The sequence below is a fragment of the Manis javanica genome, chromosome 15 (assembly GCF_040802235.1).
Source record: "Manis javanica isolate MJ-LG chromosome 15, MJ_LKY, whole genome shotgun sequence".
Lineage (NCBI taxonomy): Eukaryota > Metazoa > Chordata > Mammalia > Pholidota > Manidae > Manis > Manis javanica.
The window spans coordinates 40,331,156-40,351,810 of NC_133170.1; the positions used below are offsets into that span (position 1 = coordinate 40,331,156).

Consider the following 20,655-nt stretch of genomic DNA (forward strand, 5'->3'; position numbering starts at 1 on the left):
GAAATAAGAGTATAAGAGCATCCAAAGGGGGGCATTTCCTGTGGCCTCAGCTTCTGGAACTGGAAATACTCCAGCTAGGACAGGAAGAGGTGGTGTGTAATGATCTTCTGGATGCATCCTCATTTGAAGTAAACAAACGAAAAATATATGCTCTATTATTGACAACTTCAATATCCCCAAGTAAAAAGGTCACAGAGATTAGGCCCAAAGTGTGCAGTAAACAAAAGGGAGTTTATGGAGTCCAAATTGAGAGGGCCTTGGCCATGAGACCACAGTCATATATGATGCTCCAGCACGCCTAGTAGGTACTGCTGTTGATGCACGGCTCTGGAAGTCAGTTAATCATTTCCAACTCAACATAAAAAGGGTTGTTTTCTTATGAAAACCTCTCTTTGTAAGTAATACAATGTCCCCAAATTTGCGTTTATAAACCAAATCTGCCAGGTTAAAAAACTGAAGAATATTTACACTTTTGAATTTCAAGGGTCTCAACCCCTGTTCACATACTACCCACCCAACTGGCCATTTCTTTAGGTAATATGGGGTGAATAAGTAGGTCCAAAACACTTTGGGAAAAAGAAGTTTATTTCTTTTTATTCATTTATGCAAAGACAGTTTCAGCTATAGGTAATATGAACTTATTTCTAACTTTAAAATTAATTTTCCATTTTGAAAGGTTCAGGATTTGTGTTGTCTTTCTACCTTACTCTCTTAAATACTTCAGTCCAACAAAACAGCGGACAAATACAAAGTTTATTCCCCTACTTTCCTTAAGGCCATACTGGGATAATTTGAATTGGCTCTTTAGACCTTGGTATTATCTGTAGTAATCTGGAGATTTAATGACAGAATGATATACACACACAACAAGAACAGAGAATTCTTAAAAGGACAAATTTCAGGGCACTTTCAAATTCTGAGGCATAAGTAAGCCCTCTTGGGGATCCTTAAGTTAAAAGTCTCTTCAGATTCAGAATGAAAACTGTTTAGACTAAGACAACAAGAGGCCCTGAAGAGAAGGCCTATGGTAACTGCAATAGGCTAAGTAAGGTAAATGGTGTCTCCATGTGGTAGCAAAGGAGCCAATGTAAAGAAGGCTAAGAAGCCACTTTAAACTCATGTCTGCGGCAAATCATATGATGTGATACAAGGGTTTCCCTTAGAAAGGATTACCCACCCTACTGCCACCTTTCTAGGGCTGAGTTCTCAGACTGCTCAGACTGCTACTTCTCCTCTTCACATCACCTGTTCTAGGTACCTCTGCTAGAACAGGATACTGACTGGAAAAGCAAGACAGTGGGTACAGCAAACCTGGTGCTGGTGCTCTAGCTGCCTGTCAAGATACAATGTCTAACAACAGGGAGACTAGCTAATCTAGAAATGGATTGTTGACTCTGACTCTAGTACATTCTTGGGATATGCTTACTAAACAACTTTTGTGGTTTAGAAATGCCAAAATTACTTTGACTCTCCTGGATATATTTTACTTTAATAAAGGGAATATAATAGGCTAATAAAATACAAATCTATTTGCTTTTTAACAACTAATATTTTCATGTTTTTATAAAAAATTCCTTTCAGATACTCTGATTGTCAAGTGACATAAAAAAATTTTCAGCACTTTAATACTAATATTTAGCACAGTTTAAGATACAGCCATCAAGTTTAGCATTTAAAGGAAACAAGAAAAAAAAGGAGAATGGTAACTCACTGAGAAGCTTATGTTCCTAGTAAAATTTAGTTTGTCTTGGATTTTTAAAAAAAAATTAGGCCCAGAATTTTAGTTATCCTAATTGCCATCCCAATCAAATAGCATATCTATGTGTGGATTCCAGATAAAAGATAAATATTTTGAATAAACATAAGACCCACTGATTGGACTGTTTTGTTTAGAATCTGTTTTACTGGGTTTAGATAAGGAAGACATCAATAAAGTTAACTGTATGTTGAGTACCACTGATTAAAAATGTAGTTTTAAAAACTCTTGCTTTTGTGGTAAATTTCTAGACAAATAATAAATGTTAAGCACAATTGTTAAGCACTGTAAATATTATAATGTTCACTGTTACTTGTTGGAGAAATGAAATGCCTGTATTCAAACTATCAAAATTCTGACCTTTCAAAATAGTAGGTTTTCTAAAACAATTTTCTGAAAATCAGCATTTACTTTCAAACTCTTAACATGTTAATTTCTGTTTAAAAAAGTCCTTACAAATATATCTTAAGTTACTCCTTTCGGTCTTTACTATTTTTTACTTTCAACTATATATTCAACACAGAACGTTTCTAAATAAACATCTAATGAAAAACAGTTTCAGTGTAAAGTAAAACTAGGCCATCTAATATAACTTATGTAGAAAGTCTGAGTACAATTTATACAAATTCAGCATTAAATTTATGTAATAGTGAACAACTTTCAGTCTCTTAATATTCAAAACCAACAACTTCCAATGAGACTAGAAAGTCAGCAGAGAGGATCAAACAGATTTGAGCACTGCCCGACTTCTTCTAAAGTGATGCACTCTTTTATCCTAGAAAAGACAGAAACAATCCTTTATACTTCATTAAAAATTTCCTAATATCACTATGACCTAAGAGTTGCAAGATACTTAAAGCATTTATTTTAGTTTTAAAACTATAAATAATGGGAGAAAAGTGATCCTTTTTGGGAAGCATTCCTTAACTTAATTTTAAAATGTACTGTTTTCACTAAAAGAAGTGCACATGGGAGAAATCATGGCTTGAGAATAGCACTCCACTTAAACTGAAATCCCAGGTTTTTAGGTTAAAAAATAGAAGTTTTGGCATATTTTAAGGCATATCCTTATCCTGTGATGAAGATCGATCATTCTTTAGGAAATTAAGAGAAAAATAAACAACCTATCCATAACTGTCCCATCCATAATTAACAGGTTTCATCCTGGATATTTACGCTGGATATTTACGCAGGATATGCCTGGACTTTACGCTGCTGGCAGATGGGCAGATGGAGGGAGGTGAGGCATTACAAAGAGGAATGGAGCTCAGTAAACTAGTAATAACCTAATAGTATCTTCTCTATTTATTCAGCCACACTTTTAGCTCTCTGTGTTTAGTCCTTTTCCTAGGAATTAAATTCAGTTTGTCATATAAAGAAAAGTGATTTCTGTAAATTATGTCATCTGCAACAGGGTAATATCCTATTTGAGTTAAAGCCCGGAAGTCACAAACTCAAATACCTTCAGAGGTCAGGTAAAGATATGAAGGATTTTGAAGGAGCTGGAATTAGGACAACAGAGTAGAATTTACTATGTATATCCTGCCTCAATGCATTCAATTTCAGTGAAAACAACATTTAGCTTATCAAAATAGGTCTAGATGCCAGACATCTGCAAACTACCAACTTTTGACTCATAGCCCAGAGAAGCAGAAAATTGTGGTCTAAAGGGAGACTTTTGTCTAATATCAGGTGAAAACTCAAGTTTAAAGACTGTATCATCTAAGTACTATTTATTTAACCTTGAAAACTTTGGGCAAGGTAAGCTGTCATATAGCCCCAGTTCTTTAATTTTAAATTGTACTGTCTATACAGGATGAAATAGCCAGAGAACAAATATCAACTTTAAATGAGTATGTTTATGCTCCCTGTTGTGAAGATGGTTAAAGACTTAATCCTGTTACAGCTCTCCCCTTATGCATTTATAAAGTCCTTAGACTACCCTTTAAAAAGGCTGTAAGCTTCATCCTATGTAAATTCTTAGATGGAAAAAAGCTATTCTCCTTTGTTTTAAGATACAACAATGATCGAAAATTTCCCTTTGAATGGAAAATGGTGCTGTCATTTTGGAAAACTTCTGTCAGTTCTTCAAAATGTTAACAGCATTACTCATCAGAGGCAAAAAAGAAACAACCCAAAAGTCTATCAAGTGAAGAATGGATAAACAAAATGTGGTATATCCATAAGGAAAAGGAAATGAAGTAGTGAAACATGCTCTAACATAGATGAACCTTGAAAACATTATACTAGTGAAAGAACCCAGTCACAAAAGGCCAAATTTTGTATTATTCTATTTATATGAAATAACCAGAACAGGGAATTCCTCTAAAGAAAGTAGGTGTGATAGATGAGTTGTGGGGAAAATGTAGAGTGACTGAAAATGGGTAGGGGGTTTATTTTGGGGGGTGATTAAAATATTCTAATATTGTGACCCATGGTGTACAATTCTGTGAACATACTAAAAGTATTGAACTGTACATTCTAAATGGGTGAACTGTATAGTATGTGAATTCTGTATCAATAAACCTGTTATAAAAAAATGAAAAAATTCCTGTTCTCCCCATGGAGAGACCAGTCAGTTCCTTTCCATATTTACAGCCTCAGAACTAAAGGGATCTTAAAAATCTTTAGTCCTATGTTTCCTCATCTTAGACTTGTAAAAACTGGAGTCCTAGTAAGATTTAAGTGATTTATCTGAGGTGATAGAATCAAGACCAGAAAGCAGAACTTAAATTCAAACACCCACATTCTCTTCCACTTAACCAACTCTGAATCAACTTCCATTTCTTTCTACTCAGCTTTTTTTTACTTTTTCACATGATCTCTTCTCTCCCGCATTGTTCAGGTATGTCATTTGAGTGATCAATTTCTTTTCTTCTCTTAAGTACCAATATCCATGTACTCTTAAGTTCTGCTTTCTGTTATCTAAAATTTTCTTTTGTATTTGGTCAAGCCAATATTCTCTTTCAACTCTCCTCTTTCAGGAACCTTTTCAGTTGTTAGCTTCTGCTAAAGGTTTCTTTCCCAAGGACAAATTCTACTGTATCGAAGTTTGAGCAACATAAAATACACTGCCAGGTAAAACTCACTCACAATGGTTTACTGGGTTACAGTCAAATGCCAAGAATTCAATTAAATGCTCTACATGAACTCAAACTAAATATACTATAGGAAAAAAGACGATTCATAGCTGACAAATGTGCATTTTATCCTGTATACTATTCCTTTCATACCTTGAAGTAGTCATCTTGAGTAACAGGTGAGTTTCTCAGTCTGTTCTCTGGATTAAATAGACAAGATACCACCGTCTGTATGCTTCGGTCCACAGATTTCTGAAACAGAAGTTTTCAGTAATCTAAAGATTATTCCTTTTACTATTAAAACATTTTTAAAAAGTTTATTGAATGCATATACTTCTTGCTAAAGAATTCTTATGTAATTCGTAATTCTTACCATATGTCACTTAATATGTAACTTCTCTTTGAAATTTAAGAAATAGTGTGCAATCTTAGTCTTAGTGACAGAGCAGTGGTTGAAAAAGTTCAATTTAGTAAAACCCTAAGATATTCCCTTCAGTTTTTAAATTTTTCCTCTTAGGTAAGAAACAATGAACTTCAGCATTTCAAGAAAAAATACCCAGGATAAAACCTGTTAATTATACTATACACTATTTTAATATCTTTTCAAATTTTAATTCATGTATCAAATCAGGGAATTGTTTAGTATAGTTCAGTAGTTCTGAACATCCTATAGTTCACAGTTGTCAGCATTTTTTCCCTCTGAGAAACACACGGGTGAAGTTCACACACTGCAATGGGAATCTTCAACATTACATTGTGATTTCCCCATCATATCAACTACTTCTACATTCCCACTCATTCAAAACAGAATTCAAGAGTGACAGCATTATTACAGGAATCTGATCTAAAGATAATAGAGAAACAACTTTGCCTATTTCAGTATTTCTGTTATTACTAAGAACTCCACCACTCTTGAGAGCCACCAAATGTTATGATAATACTGTAATTACATATTATAATTTAGCTAGTAAATGTTTGAATTGGTAAAAGACAAGGTAGTTATAATTCATACTTTTGTGGAGTAGGAAAGGAAAAAAAAAGGAAACCTGTCTATTGCATCTTACCAAATCATGTTAATGCGGTATTTATGAAAGTATGGTTAAAAAAATGAAAATGGAAAGATTACTGAATGGAAGGACAATGAAAAAGGGAAAGATTACTGAATCAGAAACTATATGTATACAATGAAAGTTTCAGGGTACTGAGATTTCATCAACTTTTACATAAATTGCTGAATTATCAACTATTAAGCTCTGTAATTTATGGCTTCCATCTTTAAATTTGGGCAAACATGCTTGCTTCATAAAGAGCCATTATTAAAACTTGAAAAAATATGAGACTATAAATATTAGTAAGTAAAATTAGATGTTTGCCTTTTGTGGGCCATTTCCAGAGGATGCAGTAGCTTCATGAACGGAGCATTCACTTGTCAACATTTCAGCTCCTGGAACAACTTCATTACAGTGGTAGTTAACAGCTGTATAAGTCTACATTTAAAATAAAAGTATGAGTAAAGAGATATCCATTAGATACATTTCTAAGCAATCTATTCTTCAAAAGGTTGAGCTGATACTGAAAGTATCAATGTAGTCTTAGTTGAAATGCAGTAAAGCAATCTTTTATTTTGAAATGTCTTCTAAGCTTCAATATGATTAGAATTAGAAGGAGTCAAAGAAAACTCCAACATGTAGCAAGGCAATAGGAATTTCCCAGTGCCTAAGAATTTTAACTCATATTACATCCTTCAACTATATCTTGATGAAAGACAGAAGGTAACAAACGCTCAAGTGTTTTAAGAGTTAGCACCCTCTTTTGTTTTTATCCTGTTCTTATACAACATCTATTAGTAGCGAAGTATTTCTTTATTTTTCTTCAACAGATTTTATGTGTGAAACCAAGAGGCAGATTCAATACTAATTCTAGATTCCTAAGATTAGAATTAGCATAGGTATTAATACTACCTTTCTTGGATTATGCAATCTATCAACAAGCACATGAGTACTGTTGTATGGAGAGCAGCCATCATTTACGCACACAAAAATGAGAAACAGCACAGTTCCAACCACAGGAGTATATACGTGCATTGACAAGAACTTAAGAAAACCTAACACATAATGTAAAAGGATATTTAAAAATATTTCTAGGCATACATATGACTAAAGGTCAAGATATATAAGTCAAACAAGAAAATATTAAAATAATGAATAGGGAAGTACATGTTTGGTTAATTCACCTTACCGGAGGAGGTATAACATAACTCTTGTGTTCCCCAGACCACTGTGGTGGCATCTTTAAAAACAAGGAAGTAACTATTATTTATATATTCTTATATATTTTCACACAAATAGGAGACAGTTTTGAGGTACTTATTTGTCATGCTGGCTCCTTGAACTTGTTATAATAAAAGAAAAAGAATGAAAGAAAGAAGTACTTTATGTTTATAGTACCTGAGGGTTTTATTATTATTTTCATATATAAACCCCGCCTTTTCCTCAATTTTCTGTAGCTGGCTTTCAGGAAAACTCAGAGATAGCAGTTCTTTCAATTTATTACCATAGATATGGTCCTCTCCATGGGCAGAAATTCAGAGAACTACTATCTTGGCAGCCAGATAATATAAACATTATCAAATACAACTGTAATTCAATGCTCTAAGATTGGAGTAATCATTTTATTTCAATATATCTCCCTAGAAAAATTTATATTCAGCTTGGATTATTTCAGCTATTTGACAACAAGGATGCAGGAAGATATGTGGAACTATAGAAGAGGACACCAAATCTTGACAGTACAAAAGAAAACTTTGCTAAGTATATTCCTGTCAAAATATCATTCCCTTATTCTTAAGTAATATATAGCCCATAATTCTAGACACATTCTTATTTTTTCTTATATGTAAGCCTACTCAACTAGTTTAAATAACAATCTACTGGGGAAATTTACATAGATAAAGGCCTCACTAATATTTCAAAGTAAATCATTTTGTTCCTTCTTAAATTACCTGGTAATTATATACAGGCAGCTGATATCCAGTGATGACCTGAACTGGTGAACTGGGATAAGGGTATGCCTGAAAATAAAATTTACATAAAGAATGTATTAGCAAGGTAAATTTTTGAAAACTAGGAAGAAGAAATATTATTCCTAATACAACAAAAATATGAAAATAAATTTTCATTATTTTTCTATATACCATGCAGGATTCTATTTGAGTTACTGGATTCATGAAGAAAAAAGCATTCTCTGTTGAATGTTAGCTTTTTGGGTAGGGAGAAGAAAGAGATAAATGAAAGAAGTGACTGATTTTGTCAACCTAAGTTTATCTTGTTTACCTCCACCTAAAAGTTCTTTCTTACACTGGTGATAAGGCTCTATTAGGACAGATTTCCATGTTAAAGTTATATTAATACACCTGCTACTTCTTTGTATAAACACTTTTAGGCAGTTTGGTATTCTTTTGACAATATTATTGGGGTCAGGTGTAGTACATATGTAGTCCTCCTATAGATTTTATGGCTCTTTCTGTATTTTACTTCTAAATGTTAAGGGCCGTGTATAACCCAAAATTGGAAACGAGACTGCACAATGTATTGTATCTTTCAAAAAATATTTACTGATTCAAAACATCTACCATAGTAGCATACATGAATACAGCCAGAAGAGGTAATAGCTCACAGTAAGTTTTAGGAGCAAATAGGAGTTTTCTTCTAGCCATGCTTAGAACAAGAAAAATAAAATATATACCATTCTATACTTCTGGTTGATGGAAAATGTAAACAAATGAAAGGCAATGTAGACCTATTTCACATTATCTTGTCTTTCTTTTCTTCCAAACATCTTTTAAACTGAAGAAAGTAAAATGAACTAAGTGTTATCATCAGTAAGAGATATTAAATATTCCAAATCCCACTTCAAATATTAAAGTAACCAGGACCAGATAAATTATATGCCAGAAACTCATAGGACTTACAAATACAGTTAAGTCATCATGAACCTATCCTTTCTAGAACCAGAATACATCTGGATGCCAGCACTCTGTATGAGGAGGCATCTGAAAATCATTGCAAATAAAGAATAATGAGAAGAACTGCTAACCTTAACAAAGAATAAACCAGGCATAAGGAAAGCTGCCTTCAAATATTTAAGGAGTTGTCACAACAGGCAAAAAAGAAGAAATATTTGCTATGTGGCCATAGGGGTCAGTTCTAAGATAAAAGCTTACCAAGTATATGGAAGCAGATTTTAACTTAGTATAAGGAGTAACACTAAGAATGACAGGTTGTTAAAAAATGTAGTAATTTTCCATCACTCAAAGTATTCAAACAGGGACATATATATCACTTATTATGGAAACCATGGATATAATCCCACAGAAGTCAGAAATAAGACAGGCTTACTTTTAAAAGGTCCCATCTATAAGATTTCCAAAACTATAATAAAAAGCCAAGACTGTAGAGAATTCTCACCTGCACATACTGAGTTATAGGATGCATCATGGTTGGAGGCTGCATGTACACTTCAGGGTTGTGACTGCTCCAGACACTCTGAAACTGTGGTGGTGGTGGGGGATTAAAAACCAAAGGACGTGGCTGCACATGATGAGCACCTTTTCAAAGAATAAAAAGAAAACAAAACCTATTTTTAGTTCTCTGAAAAGCTATGCATCTGTCAACATCAATTCCTTTCTTTACTCACAGAAATTTTGTTTCCTGATTGCAGGGCCCAGTTTCAGCTTTTTACCATGGAAATTTATCTGTGACTGAAAATAAAAACAGCAGCAAAACCAGAATCAGTTTTGAAGCCTTTACTTCTAAAACTTTGGTAACCTAGTCCTCTAAGATCCCCACAGTCATAGATCAGAGTGCGACCACACCAAATCAAAATTTATCTGCATGAAGCTATCTTATCTACCCTCACTACTCTAGTCAAAGTGTTCAGAGGTGTCATGAACATGATAAAAACTTTTACACGCTATCCATCCAGTCCTGTCTCTAGTTCATGAAGTCAGATACGCCCAATAAAAAATATTTTCTGACAAGCTATGTAAGATTAAGTTTGGAATTTCAAACATAAAGTATATATATTTCTAATATTTCATACAAGAATTCAGGACTGAAACAATACTAAACAAAACTAACCTAAACTTAATTAAACATAAGCTAATTAAGAGATTTTCCCATAAGATTACTTACTTCTACTATCTTCTGGACATCCACGTCATTATAAAACGAAACAAATCCATAGCTAAAAGGGCAGATAAGTATAAAATCACCTCTGTAAGTATGACCTAAAATTTCTAGTAGTCAATGAGATAATTGACAGAATAATGATAAAGGATAAAGCATATACTGAGATAAGTATTTTTAAAATGTACATAATGGATCCTGCATAAATATTACTGCTTTTTTTAAAATTTTCTTACCCTGATCTATGTCAGAAGTAAGGTAGCATGGAAACTTCATTCATTAACAGAAAATTCATATCTAAGATTCTGAATTTATTATCTACATCATAATGGTTAAAATTTAAGATACTGTGAAATGTGTGACAAAAACAATCGATAAAACTGACTAACCCACTTATGTGTAATAAATGAAGACAGGAAATATTTAAATACAAACATCAAGGAAATTATTAAATAGAAGAGCTGGCAACAAACTTTTATCCTCTACATAAAGGAACCTGACAAAGCACCAGATTTTATTTATACAAATGTAAGAATATCAGTTTTAAACTCTTCTCTTCTATAGATGCCATAGCACACTTTCTATAATTTATACTTAGCATGTTTTACTTACCCTTTGGACACACCAGTTCGATCCGTGATTATCTTCACTTCTTTTATTGAACCATATCTAGCAAAGAAACTTCTTATTTCGGTTTCATCCATCTATGGAGAAGAATTTGACTTCAAGAGTAAAAACTCAGCATTCAAAAACTTTTTGATACTATAAAGAAGATTTAATGTTGTGGAATTATCTCCCTCATGTATCCCCTAACTACCTGTAGCTCTTTGTCAAAGACAGTTTTAGTCCCTATTGGTTAACATAAAATCAATTCCAAACTTGCATGAGTACAAAAAACCTATGTTTCCAACAGGTCGCAAATCCCATTATTCACAATGTATTTTTTAAAACAAATGAAATATGGATACAATACCCTAACATCAATTCCACCAACAAAAATGGTGTTTGGCATGATTTTTCCTTCTGGTAAAACATAGCCTTGGCTGGTCGTAGATGATGAGAACTGGGTGCTGGCCTCTTTGGAGACGGTTGAGTTTGGAGTTTCAGAATTTGCAGCAGACTGTAATTTGGAAAGCAGATATCATCACTAGATATACAGGCTAAAGCCATACATAATGTGCTATCAATTTTGTATTTAAATATAAAACATTTTCATATAAATCACCTTCATTTTAAATTAATAATCAAACAACTTAGTTCAAACTCAGGATTTAAATTAATTAGACTAATCATGATGAAATTTTAACAAAAGTGTATCGTACTTTCTTAAACCCAGTGTTGTCCATCATCATCTCTTGTAAAATGCTATGGTAGAATACTCACTTTATATTAACTGTGAAAATAAGTGGGAACTGTTAAAAAATGACTAGCAAGTTCAGATTTGTAAAATATCAAGTTATTAAAGTCATCCTGTTCTATGCCAGTAAGCAAACTTTAATTTTACTGTATACCTTATTTAAAAAGCATGGTAAATCTCTTAAAAAGATAAAAAAAATTTTAAAGCTACATTAAAAAGAAAACAAACATCAACATTTTAAACCAATTTGTCTTGCCTCATTTTCTGTTCACCAAAATTAACATGGATTTTATAATCACAATATTCTGTTAGTATGCCCACTTTACTTTGGAAATGGACGATGAAAACATCATTTGCTCACATATCATAGCTAAAAGTAACATTTTTCTTCTTGATTAACACCAAATCAATCCTACTGATAAGTCTAATTTTCATACTAGGCCAATAGATATAAATGACACAATCTTTCTTTTCAGATAAAAAGGCCCACACATGAAACTCATTATTTTTCTGGATTCTGTTCAGAACTGTTTTTAGTCTTCCCACACTAAGGTTAATGTAAATTTTTCTGAAGCAGAATTTACTGGCAACATGTATGTTGTAAAGGCACTATAGCACAGTGATATAAAAATTAGTTTAGTCAGGAGATCTAGGTTCATGTCCATAACTAGGTTATATATAAGCCACTTACTTGGCAGCCTTTAATCTTGGAAAATTACGTTGAAGTGTAATAACATCTTGTAAAGTATAAAGTGGTATGCCAATATAAGTTAGTGTGCTGTCACTTAAATTTATTTTCAATAGGTTAAAAAAAGTTTCTTTCCTGCTTTTACTAGTTATTTATTTTCTAGATACCTTATTAATTAACAACCAGAGTTGGAACTTCAATAAACTATGGTGATCCTCTCACCTGAAATTCATTTATGTTATACCTTATTGACTGTAAGAGGTTAATTACAAAAGGCTGCAAGAGATAAAGCTATAATACCTCTGCTTATGGAGGAAAACAAAACAATAACAAAAGAAAACTGGTATTTATATTTTAAAGGTATGCAAAGCAATTTTTATAGAAATTAGTAATAATAATGAGAAAGTTCCTATTTTGTTAAATGTTAGAAGTAAAATTTAAAATTCTATAAACCGCTTTACTAATTAGAGATGAAATCAAAATTGTCAAATCACCAAGTTTGAGTGGTTTGGCCTTTTTCTATTTGTGCTTATACTTGCTGCCCTGTGTTTTTATTTGAATACTTTCTAATTCTTTCTTTTAACTATGTAACAGGTATAATGAAGTAGGAGAGAGTAAAAAAAATTATTTGTAAGGTTTCTTTATTGTTCTAAAGCTTTTTAATGTTACATAACTTTTTTTCTAAGTGGGACTATATTATATATGCCATATACCTTGGCGTATTAAGAACTTGACTAGTTTTCCCTTTGCTATAAATTTACCAATCCCTTTCAATTATCTCATTCAAAAATCTAAAACACAAATAAAACAGAACAGTGGTTCTGAAATTTTTGTACCTTCTTTTCTCCACAATATTCCCTTAATTTGTAGATGAACTTTGGGTACCTTTTTATTTGATTAACTGTTTTACAGTATTATCTGTCTCTGACCACAATGGATGGATGTATTTTAATTTAGGAATGTTAACATCAGGTCAGAAACTGCCAGATTATAAGGATTTATGATAATATACTGATTCTCAACCAAGGGAGATTTTGTGGCCCAGGGGTATTTTTGGTTGTCACAACTGAGGAGTGTTCCTAGTATCTAATGGGTAGAGGCCAGGTGTACACACACAAAAAAAATCCTATAATACAAAGGACAGCTCCCCATAACAAATAATTATCTGGCCCCAAATCTGAAAAGGGTCACAGTTGAGAAACCCTGTGATAACATCACCAGAATTACACAGGGAAGTCCACATTTCATATTGTACCTACAAAAGTGAAATGGATAGTTGAGACAACTAAAGAGTAATTTGGGAAAAAGAAAAAAAAGCCCTTTTATATTATAGGAAGTTTGTTTTGGGGTTGGGTTGCACAAATTGGATGGCTGCCTGCTTAATTGGGATGTTAAGTATATAATTCACCAAAATCATTTTACTAGTGTCCTAATAGCCTCAAGAAGGCATCATCAAGTCCCCGTCCTCAGCCAGCAGGTGGCACACAAAGCTAACAAAGCAAAGTACTCCATTTTAAGATACCTGAGCCGCAGATACTAAATTCCCGCTGTGTGTGTATTATCTTCAATTAATATATTAAAAAATCCACAACCAATAGGCAACTTTAGGTTATTTTTAAACTATTGCCAAAAATCCTCTACAAATGAATGCTTAGGCTAAAGCAAAACGTTTGGTGTTTAAGTATTAATCTTAACTATCAAAGGTATAAAAGACAATAAAACTACAAGTAAATTAAATGTAAGAAGGAATTATTTTTCTTATACCTTCAAATAAGTTGGTGGGTTTTGAAATGAGTACTGCTGGGATATTAGGGAGAGGTGAACTTGTAGGCCACTAAGCACATTATTTGCAGTAAGATATATTCTGTTATATTTGGATAACCAAATAACAAAGATAACTAAAAGCTGAAAAAAATTGTTACTCAAGCTCATGGGCTGTCAGCTCTTCCATGTGACTTCATTCAACTGTGTCTACTTGCAAACACAAATCTATGTATAAGGACCAGCAAAGAGGTTTATAACTTGTGGTCATCACTTACATCCACCAAAGGAAGGCACTAATAAAGAGAAAAGCTGAATTAAAGAATTAGGAAATGAAAATCAGAATAAAACCTTTTAGGTAAAACCAAGAGTAGACTCCTGGGAGAAAAAAATCCGAACAATAAACAAACAATACAGGCAAAGATAAAAAAAAGAGCCAGGAGGCAAAAATATATATTAGTCATGAAAAAAGTATATGACCACAGATTATAAGAGAATGCTATGGATAAAGTCTATGGGAATATGGAAATCTTGATGAAAACGGCACCTTAAAGCAATGTAAATTAAAAAAGAAACATAAATTAAAAAAATAAATCTTAAGACAGAACACTGAATTTCTGGCTCAGCTCCACTGTGGCTCAGTTCCACTGGGAGTTTTTCAAACTGTAAAGAAACAGATAATTTTTGTGTGTGTAGATATTGGGTGGAGGGTGGGGTGCACCAAGACAGAAATAATAGTAGATAGAAGAGGGAATGAAGGAGAGATAAAATTCAAATGCTTTTCTTACAATGCTTTCAAAGAGAAAAAATTAATTCTCAATGTATTTTACAAAACTGGCACCACATAAGCAGCAAAACCTGATTAAGATGGTCTACTGCTGCCCCGCTCCAGAGATGCAAAATTCCATCAGTATATAAAAACCATACAGTACAGTTTACATTGGAATTGCAAGGATGTTTCACTTAGGAAATGTTACTGTAATTCACCACTGAAAAAGTAGTTGATATAAAATACACCATTAATTTTCTAACTTTTAAATTAAAAAATTTTTCTGTCTTGGTGCACCCCACCCTCCACCCGATATCTATACACACAAAAATTATTCTAACTTTTAAAACAGAACTAGAAGGATCTTATTTTCTACCGATCTAATTCTAAACTATCATCAGGTTTAAAGAGAAACATTATAGTCATTTCCACTGAAATTAGGAATAAGGGCACCTCCTTATAACCACTATAAATTTTTTCCTCTGTATATGACAAAGCGTTAATATTAATATAAAGTTTTTATAAGTCATTAAGATAAATATGCAAACAGGTGGATTAAGAATTCATACAAAGGAAATTTAAAAAGTTAACAAACTTCAATTTCACTAATGAATAAAAAAAAAAACACATCAACAAAGCAAAGTATTTTCCAGCTATTAGATTAGTAACTTTAAAAAGAATAGTAAACTCTCATTGGGAAGAGTGTGGAAAAAAAGATTACATACACATTGTCAGTGGTAATGGAATATATACTGGTACAAGCTTTATCAATAGTAAGTTGGAAAGATGTATCATAATTTAAAATTATTATAAAATGGGCAAATCTTTTCACCCAGTGATTCTACTCCTGGCAATTTATTTCATGGAATTAATAGAATAAGCATGCCAAAATATCTGCAAAAAGACACTCATTATAGGATTTATTTAATATAGAGAAATCACTCATTATAAGGAAGTTTGGTAAAATAAGTAATGGTATAATCTTATACTCTAATATCATATATTTATCTTTGGAATAATACTCATATATTAAGTGAAAGATGCAGGTTGTAAAAAACAGTAATACACAGCATGGCACAACTTCTGTAAAATAAAATTTATCTATACACAATACACGCATAAAAACAATCTGGAAAGGAATATATGTATCAAAATTTGAACACTGGTTATAGGTGTTAGAATTAAGATGGACCTTTTCTTACATAACTTTCAAATGAGTTAATATGCTACTTTATAATCAGAAGAAAAAACAAGCTATTGGCATTTCTCCCCTTGCCTCCAAAATAGGGGAGAAAAAGATTGTAAATAATTTATAGCAACTATATTGATCATTAGATAATTTTTAGTACGGATAAGACACAAATTACTATAAATTATTATTAATTTTTGTTTTAATGTTTGTAGGCACTAAGTTGCACGTAAATTTGCTCCCTTGTAAAACTAGAGAGAATAATTATTATACTATCAGTAAACACACAGTATATAATTGTGACTTAATGGTTGGTCAAAAGTGTTCAGGGCTGTATCTTGAATCAACTGTGCATTTACCAAAACTCACATAAACAGACACCAAAGAGTACGTATTAGCGTGCGTACATTTTTGCTTCAAGTTCCCCGTTTATCTAGAGGGGAAAAAAGTGCTCCCTCAGGAAACATGTCCACCGCCTCAGGTCTGCGCGCCCCCACCTCGCGCAGAAACGACGGCGCCGGTGAGACCTACGTCTGCGGTCGCCACACGAAGGGGCCGCCCCGCCCTCAGGCCGCCTCTGTTCGCGGCGGCCCGCCCCGCCGCTCGCGGACGCGCTCCGAACGCCCCACCGCCCGGCGCCTCAGCCCGGTCCCGGCCGGCGGCACCCGCTCCCGTCGGCAGGCCGGGGCCTCACACAACGGCGCCAGGGGGCGTTCGCCCGCCGGAGGCCGCCGCCATCTCGCGCAGGCCCGCTGCGCTCCCACAGGTAAGCGCGGGAAGGGAGGCGCGAAGGGAGGGGCGGGAGGGGGACGGCGTGCCCCGCACCTCAGGCCCCTCAGGCCCCTCAGGCCCGGGCGGCGCCCGGTCACCAAACGCCCCTCCACAGCCGAGGCCGAACCGCGGCAGCTGGGGGGCGCGAAGGCCGCGGCCTTGCACATCTTCGCCCGTGGGAGGGGTCCCCAGGCCCGCGCCTCCCCCACAGTCTGGCCCTCCCGGCCAGCAGGCGGGCCTTGTAGGCCTGCTCCTGGCCTCTGTCAGGCTCCGGCAGAGGAGCACCTGGCCAGAACCCAGGGCCTAAAGTAAGGTGACTCCACTTTTGGCTTCCTCCCGCGCACCACCAAAGCCGAACTTCAGCCATCTTGGAGGACCCTGTCGGGCTTGCACCCCTCAGGCAGCCTTCTCAACTCACCATGATGGCGGCTGCGAGCAGTTCTGGCCGTCGGGCCTGGAGGAGCAGAGACTGCGCTTCGGGCAGCACCCCTGGGGCTGCTGTTGGTTAGGTCTGGTGGTGCCCGCCACCCGGGGGCGGAAGGCGAAGGGATCAAGGATCAGAGCGGGTGAGAGGAGGCCCGAAGGTGCTGGCAAGCTGTGGAGCCCTGAGAGCGAGGTGACGAGGCCAAGGGGCACTGGCACACTGAGGCGGTGGCGGGCTCCCAGAGGTGGCGCCGAGCTGGTGGGGACTCGCCACAGCAGCGCAGCCAATGGGTGGCAGCGCCCCCGCCCCCTGCGGGGGGGGGGCTGGGGGGACGTCGACGCCAGGCCTGAAGGCACGCAGGGGGTACTCAGGGGCTGCGCGTGGGCCGGCATCATGCCTCTGGGGCAACGACACCCTGAGGCCGACTGACAGGCTCACAGACACACACAGCACCCCGAAAGTGCCTTTGGAACACACTTGAAATAAGTATGCACCCTTAAACATGCATTAAAATTGAAGAAAAAATGTAATGTGCCTAGGTTCTATCTTCAAAATGGCGTCCTGAACGCACAGGGTTCGCCGGATCACGGCCATCATCCGTGTCGCCAGCCCCTGAATCTAGTGAAATGCCTGTAGCAGTACAAAGTAGAAGGTGTGTGGAGAATAGGGCAGGCGGCGTCGAGAATCCAGAGGCTTGGAGCCTCTCTGTCACGTCTGAGGTAGATGGACTTGGATTGGAAGAAGCAGACAAGGCAGGCCTGCTTGGTGTTCAGGGCATTATTTCAGGAAAGATTTATACAATGCCAGGTAGTGCGAATGCAGGAGTGAACAAACGGGCAAACATTTCTCCCTCCCGGGATTTTGAATTGACAGGTGAGAAAGTTTGGTTTGTAGGCTAAGCCTGCCCGGAGAATTCTAGAAAAATCTCAAGGTCAGAGAAACAAGGCCTAGAGCAAGGTGAGCTGTGGGGCGGTGGTGGAGCAAATCAGTCAACTTAGAGAATCACTCCAGTACCCTGTACCCACGGGGGATAACTTAGCTATGATTTTTATTCTCACACTTCACTTTTGTACTGATGAAAGCATTAAAATCGTACTTTTGTGAGCTGGCAAAATGGTGGACTTCTGTAACTTGAAAACTCTCTCACTACCAACTCATAGCATACCAGATAAAATAGTAACTAACTTTATTTTAACTATTTGGCTAAACTTATAAGAAATGAAGAGAAATCCCCAAATGCCAGAAATTAAATTGAAAATCTTGCTGAATGATTCATCTCTGGCTACGGGTATGCACGCTGGGGGTGACCAGTCAACTAGTTTGCCTCGGACTGAACTGATTTTAAAACTGAACTCCTTCCCCTCCCCAAATTCCCAGAAATCAGGTCCCAGGCAAACCAGTATAGTTGGTTATCCTAGGTGTGGGCAAGATGTTGTTAGTCTCTGTAAAGGGAGAACTGAAGTGTAAGGGCAGGAGGGTAAGGGTTTGGAGCAGCTCAAGGTGGAAGCTGGAACTGAGTACACTACAAAAAGCCATTGTCTTAAAGACATAATCCTCAGGAAAAGGGTGGACTAGGAAATTATAAAACACCCAATAATGGGCAAGCAGATGAAGTTGGTCCCATTTCTGGATGAAAAGGAAAAGAAGAATGAACAATGATGACATTTTGAAACCCTAGACCTGCATTTCACAAGAGTTTGGAGTATAAATTTATAGCACTTAACGTGTTGCTGGAATCTCAAAATCTAGAAATTGATTCTCCACTTCTTCCAAAAAGATCTCTGAATGCCCACAGAAACAAAAAACCAAGCTGGGGGATGCTTCCATAAAAGGCTGGAAGGGACTGTCTTAAGAAAAGGACCCTTTAAAGATAAACTCACAGTGAAAAACTATAAAATGCTTGTACTATATTTATCAGGAGTGAGAATGGCAGACAACAAAACTCAAAATGTCAAAAACTTACAGAAAAAGCTTCTTTTGGAGTTTGTGTCTTGTCTTTTTCTCTCGATTTATTTGGAGTAATCCACTTTATGTGTATTTTAAAGTGATTATTCTACTACTTAAAATTGTAAACTTAATCTAAAACTAGTATCTGTACTCTCCTCTTGCATAATTCGAAGGCATTAGGATGCTTTAACTGCACACCCTCTCCCAATTTATAAGCTATTATTCACTACTATAGTTTTATCCTGTTTTCCTCCTACAAATTATACATGGTGTTTTTTAGACCCACCCACATGTGTAAAAAATCAACTTGCTTACCATTTCTTTGCATATCTCAGATCTTCCTTCTAGATTTTTTTCCTAGGCTTGAAGTAAATTCCATGGAATTTACTTTAATGAGAGTGTGATGTAAAGATTCAGGTTTTATCCTACCTAAAATCTTTTTATTTTGCTTTTGTTCATTGAAGATGATTCTACTGGATAAATAATTCTAGGTTTCCAATTGTCTTTTTTTCCCTCAGAATATCGAATATATTATTCTGTTATCTCTGGTTTCTGTTGCTACTGAAAAATCTGTCAATCTAATTGCTAGTTAAGATTTATTTTTCTTTGGTGTTCTTAAATTTCACAATGATATATGACTAAGAAGAGTTTAAAAAATTCTTCCTGCTGAAGAGTTTTTGGGCACTCTGGATTTGTGGATTAGCTTTCAACAGTTCTAAAATTTTGACCCGTTTTCTTGTCAAAAATAAATCAATTAATTTGAGTTTAAATTGGAATTTGACCTATTCTTCATATTCCATAGTCCAAAAGCAATTCTGGTTACGTTTATTTAGATCATAACTTTTACAAAGGTTCTGGTATTTTCTTGAAACCATATGAAATCTTCACTTAATAGAAAAAGAACTGTGAAGGTCAAAGTTGACTGTGACCATTTCAATGTGTTAAGACTGGTAGCATAATTCATATAAATTCAGAAATAAATTTCTATATTGCTTCTGTTTCCTGAGGAGACTGATAGGGAAGGGAGAAGAAAAAACACTGGTATTTCTAAACTCTGGCAGCTCTTTTGTGCTCCTAAAGCCTGGGACTTTGGATAGAAGGCTTACAATTAGTATAAGCACTCTGAAACTTCATTTATTTTCATGATTTTTGTTGTATGTGCTCTGAATCTCTGTAGTATTATTTACCTGAATTTAAAAAAAGGTGACTCGTCATGAATAATAACATTTTTGAAATCACGATTTTTGTTACTTTTTTTCCAATGCACATTAATGTAACTATTAAAATTTAGAACAATATTTGTCCATGGGTCACTTCAGATCACACTCTCCCAGGGCAACAAGTAACATACTTTTAGAAAATACTGGATTAGGAGAGCTCTCTATTTAGTCTTTGGATATGCAAAGTTAGGTCCAAGGAACCAAGGAGTGGAGTGTCAAATTGTTCTGCATAATAAATGGGAGTAATTGAATTTGAAGGGGGAAACCAAGCAAGGCTGAAAAAGTGGAAATCTGGGAATTTGGAGAAAAGTAATAACCTTACAAAGTGACAACAAGTTGGATCCCGAAGTAAAAAGTAAAAGTTGGATTCTTGAGTACATTGGAAGCATCTGGAGGTTTTTAAAAGTTCATAGTCCCAGGCCTTAGCTGAGATCAATTAGATCAACTAAGAATGAGACCCAGGCATCAGTATTTTTTTTAAAAGATGTTTTTCAAGTTATTCCAATA

The 20,655-nt window shown here is 35.6% G+C and overlaps 1 protein-coding gene across 2 annotated transcripts; it reads right to left on the reverse strand.

Annotated features, from left to right (window-relative positions):
* Nucleotides 1-610: 610 nt before the first annotated feature.
* DAZL (deleted in azoospermia like) lies at nt 611-19,267 on the reverse strand. Of its 2 annotated transcripts, none has more exons than XM_073223256.1 (11): nt 16,976-19,267; nt 10,996-11,142; nt 10,635-10,726; nt 10,029-10,080; nt 9,532-9,595; nt 9,303-9,442; nt 7,838-7,906; nt 7,075-7,125; nt 6,210-6,323; nt 4,990-5,088; nt 611-2,531 (listed from the first exon to the last, which is right to left on the reverse strand). In XM_073223256.1, exons 1-11 carry the CDS (start codon nt 16,976-16,978, stop codon nt 2,478-2,480), a joined length of 885 nt encoding a protein of 294 aa, XP_073079357.1. In that variant the 5' UTR covers nt 16,979-19,267; the 3' UTR covers nt 611-2,477. The 2 variants fall into 2 exon arrangements, with proteins under 2 accessions (XP_073079357.1, XP_073079358.1); XM_073223257.1 differs by lacking the exon at nt 16,976-19,267 and adding an exon at nt 16,194-16,546.
* Nucleotides 19,268-20,655: the final 1,388 nt, after the last annotated feature.

Bases quoted from the DNA above. Each gene is read 5' to 3' on its own strand.
- DAZL (XM_073223256.1), bottom strand. The intron at 7,126-7,837 runs GTAATTTAAGAA...TTGTTTTTAAAG, and splicing joins TGCCTGTATATAATTACCAG to ATGCCACCACAGTGGTCTGG. The intron at 5,089-6,209 runs GCAAACATCTAA...CTTCTGTTTCAG, and splicing joins CTGGAAATGGCCCACAAAAG to AAATCTGTGGACCGAAGCAT.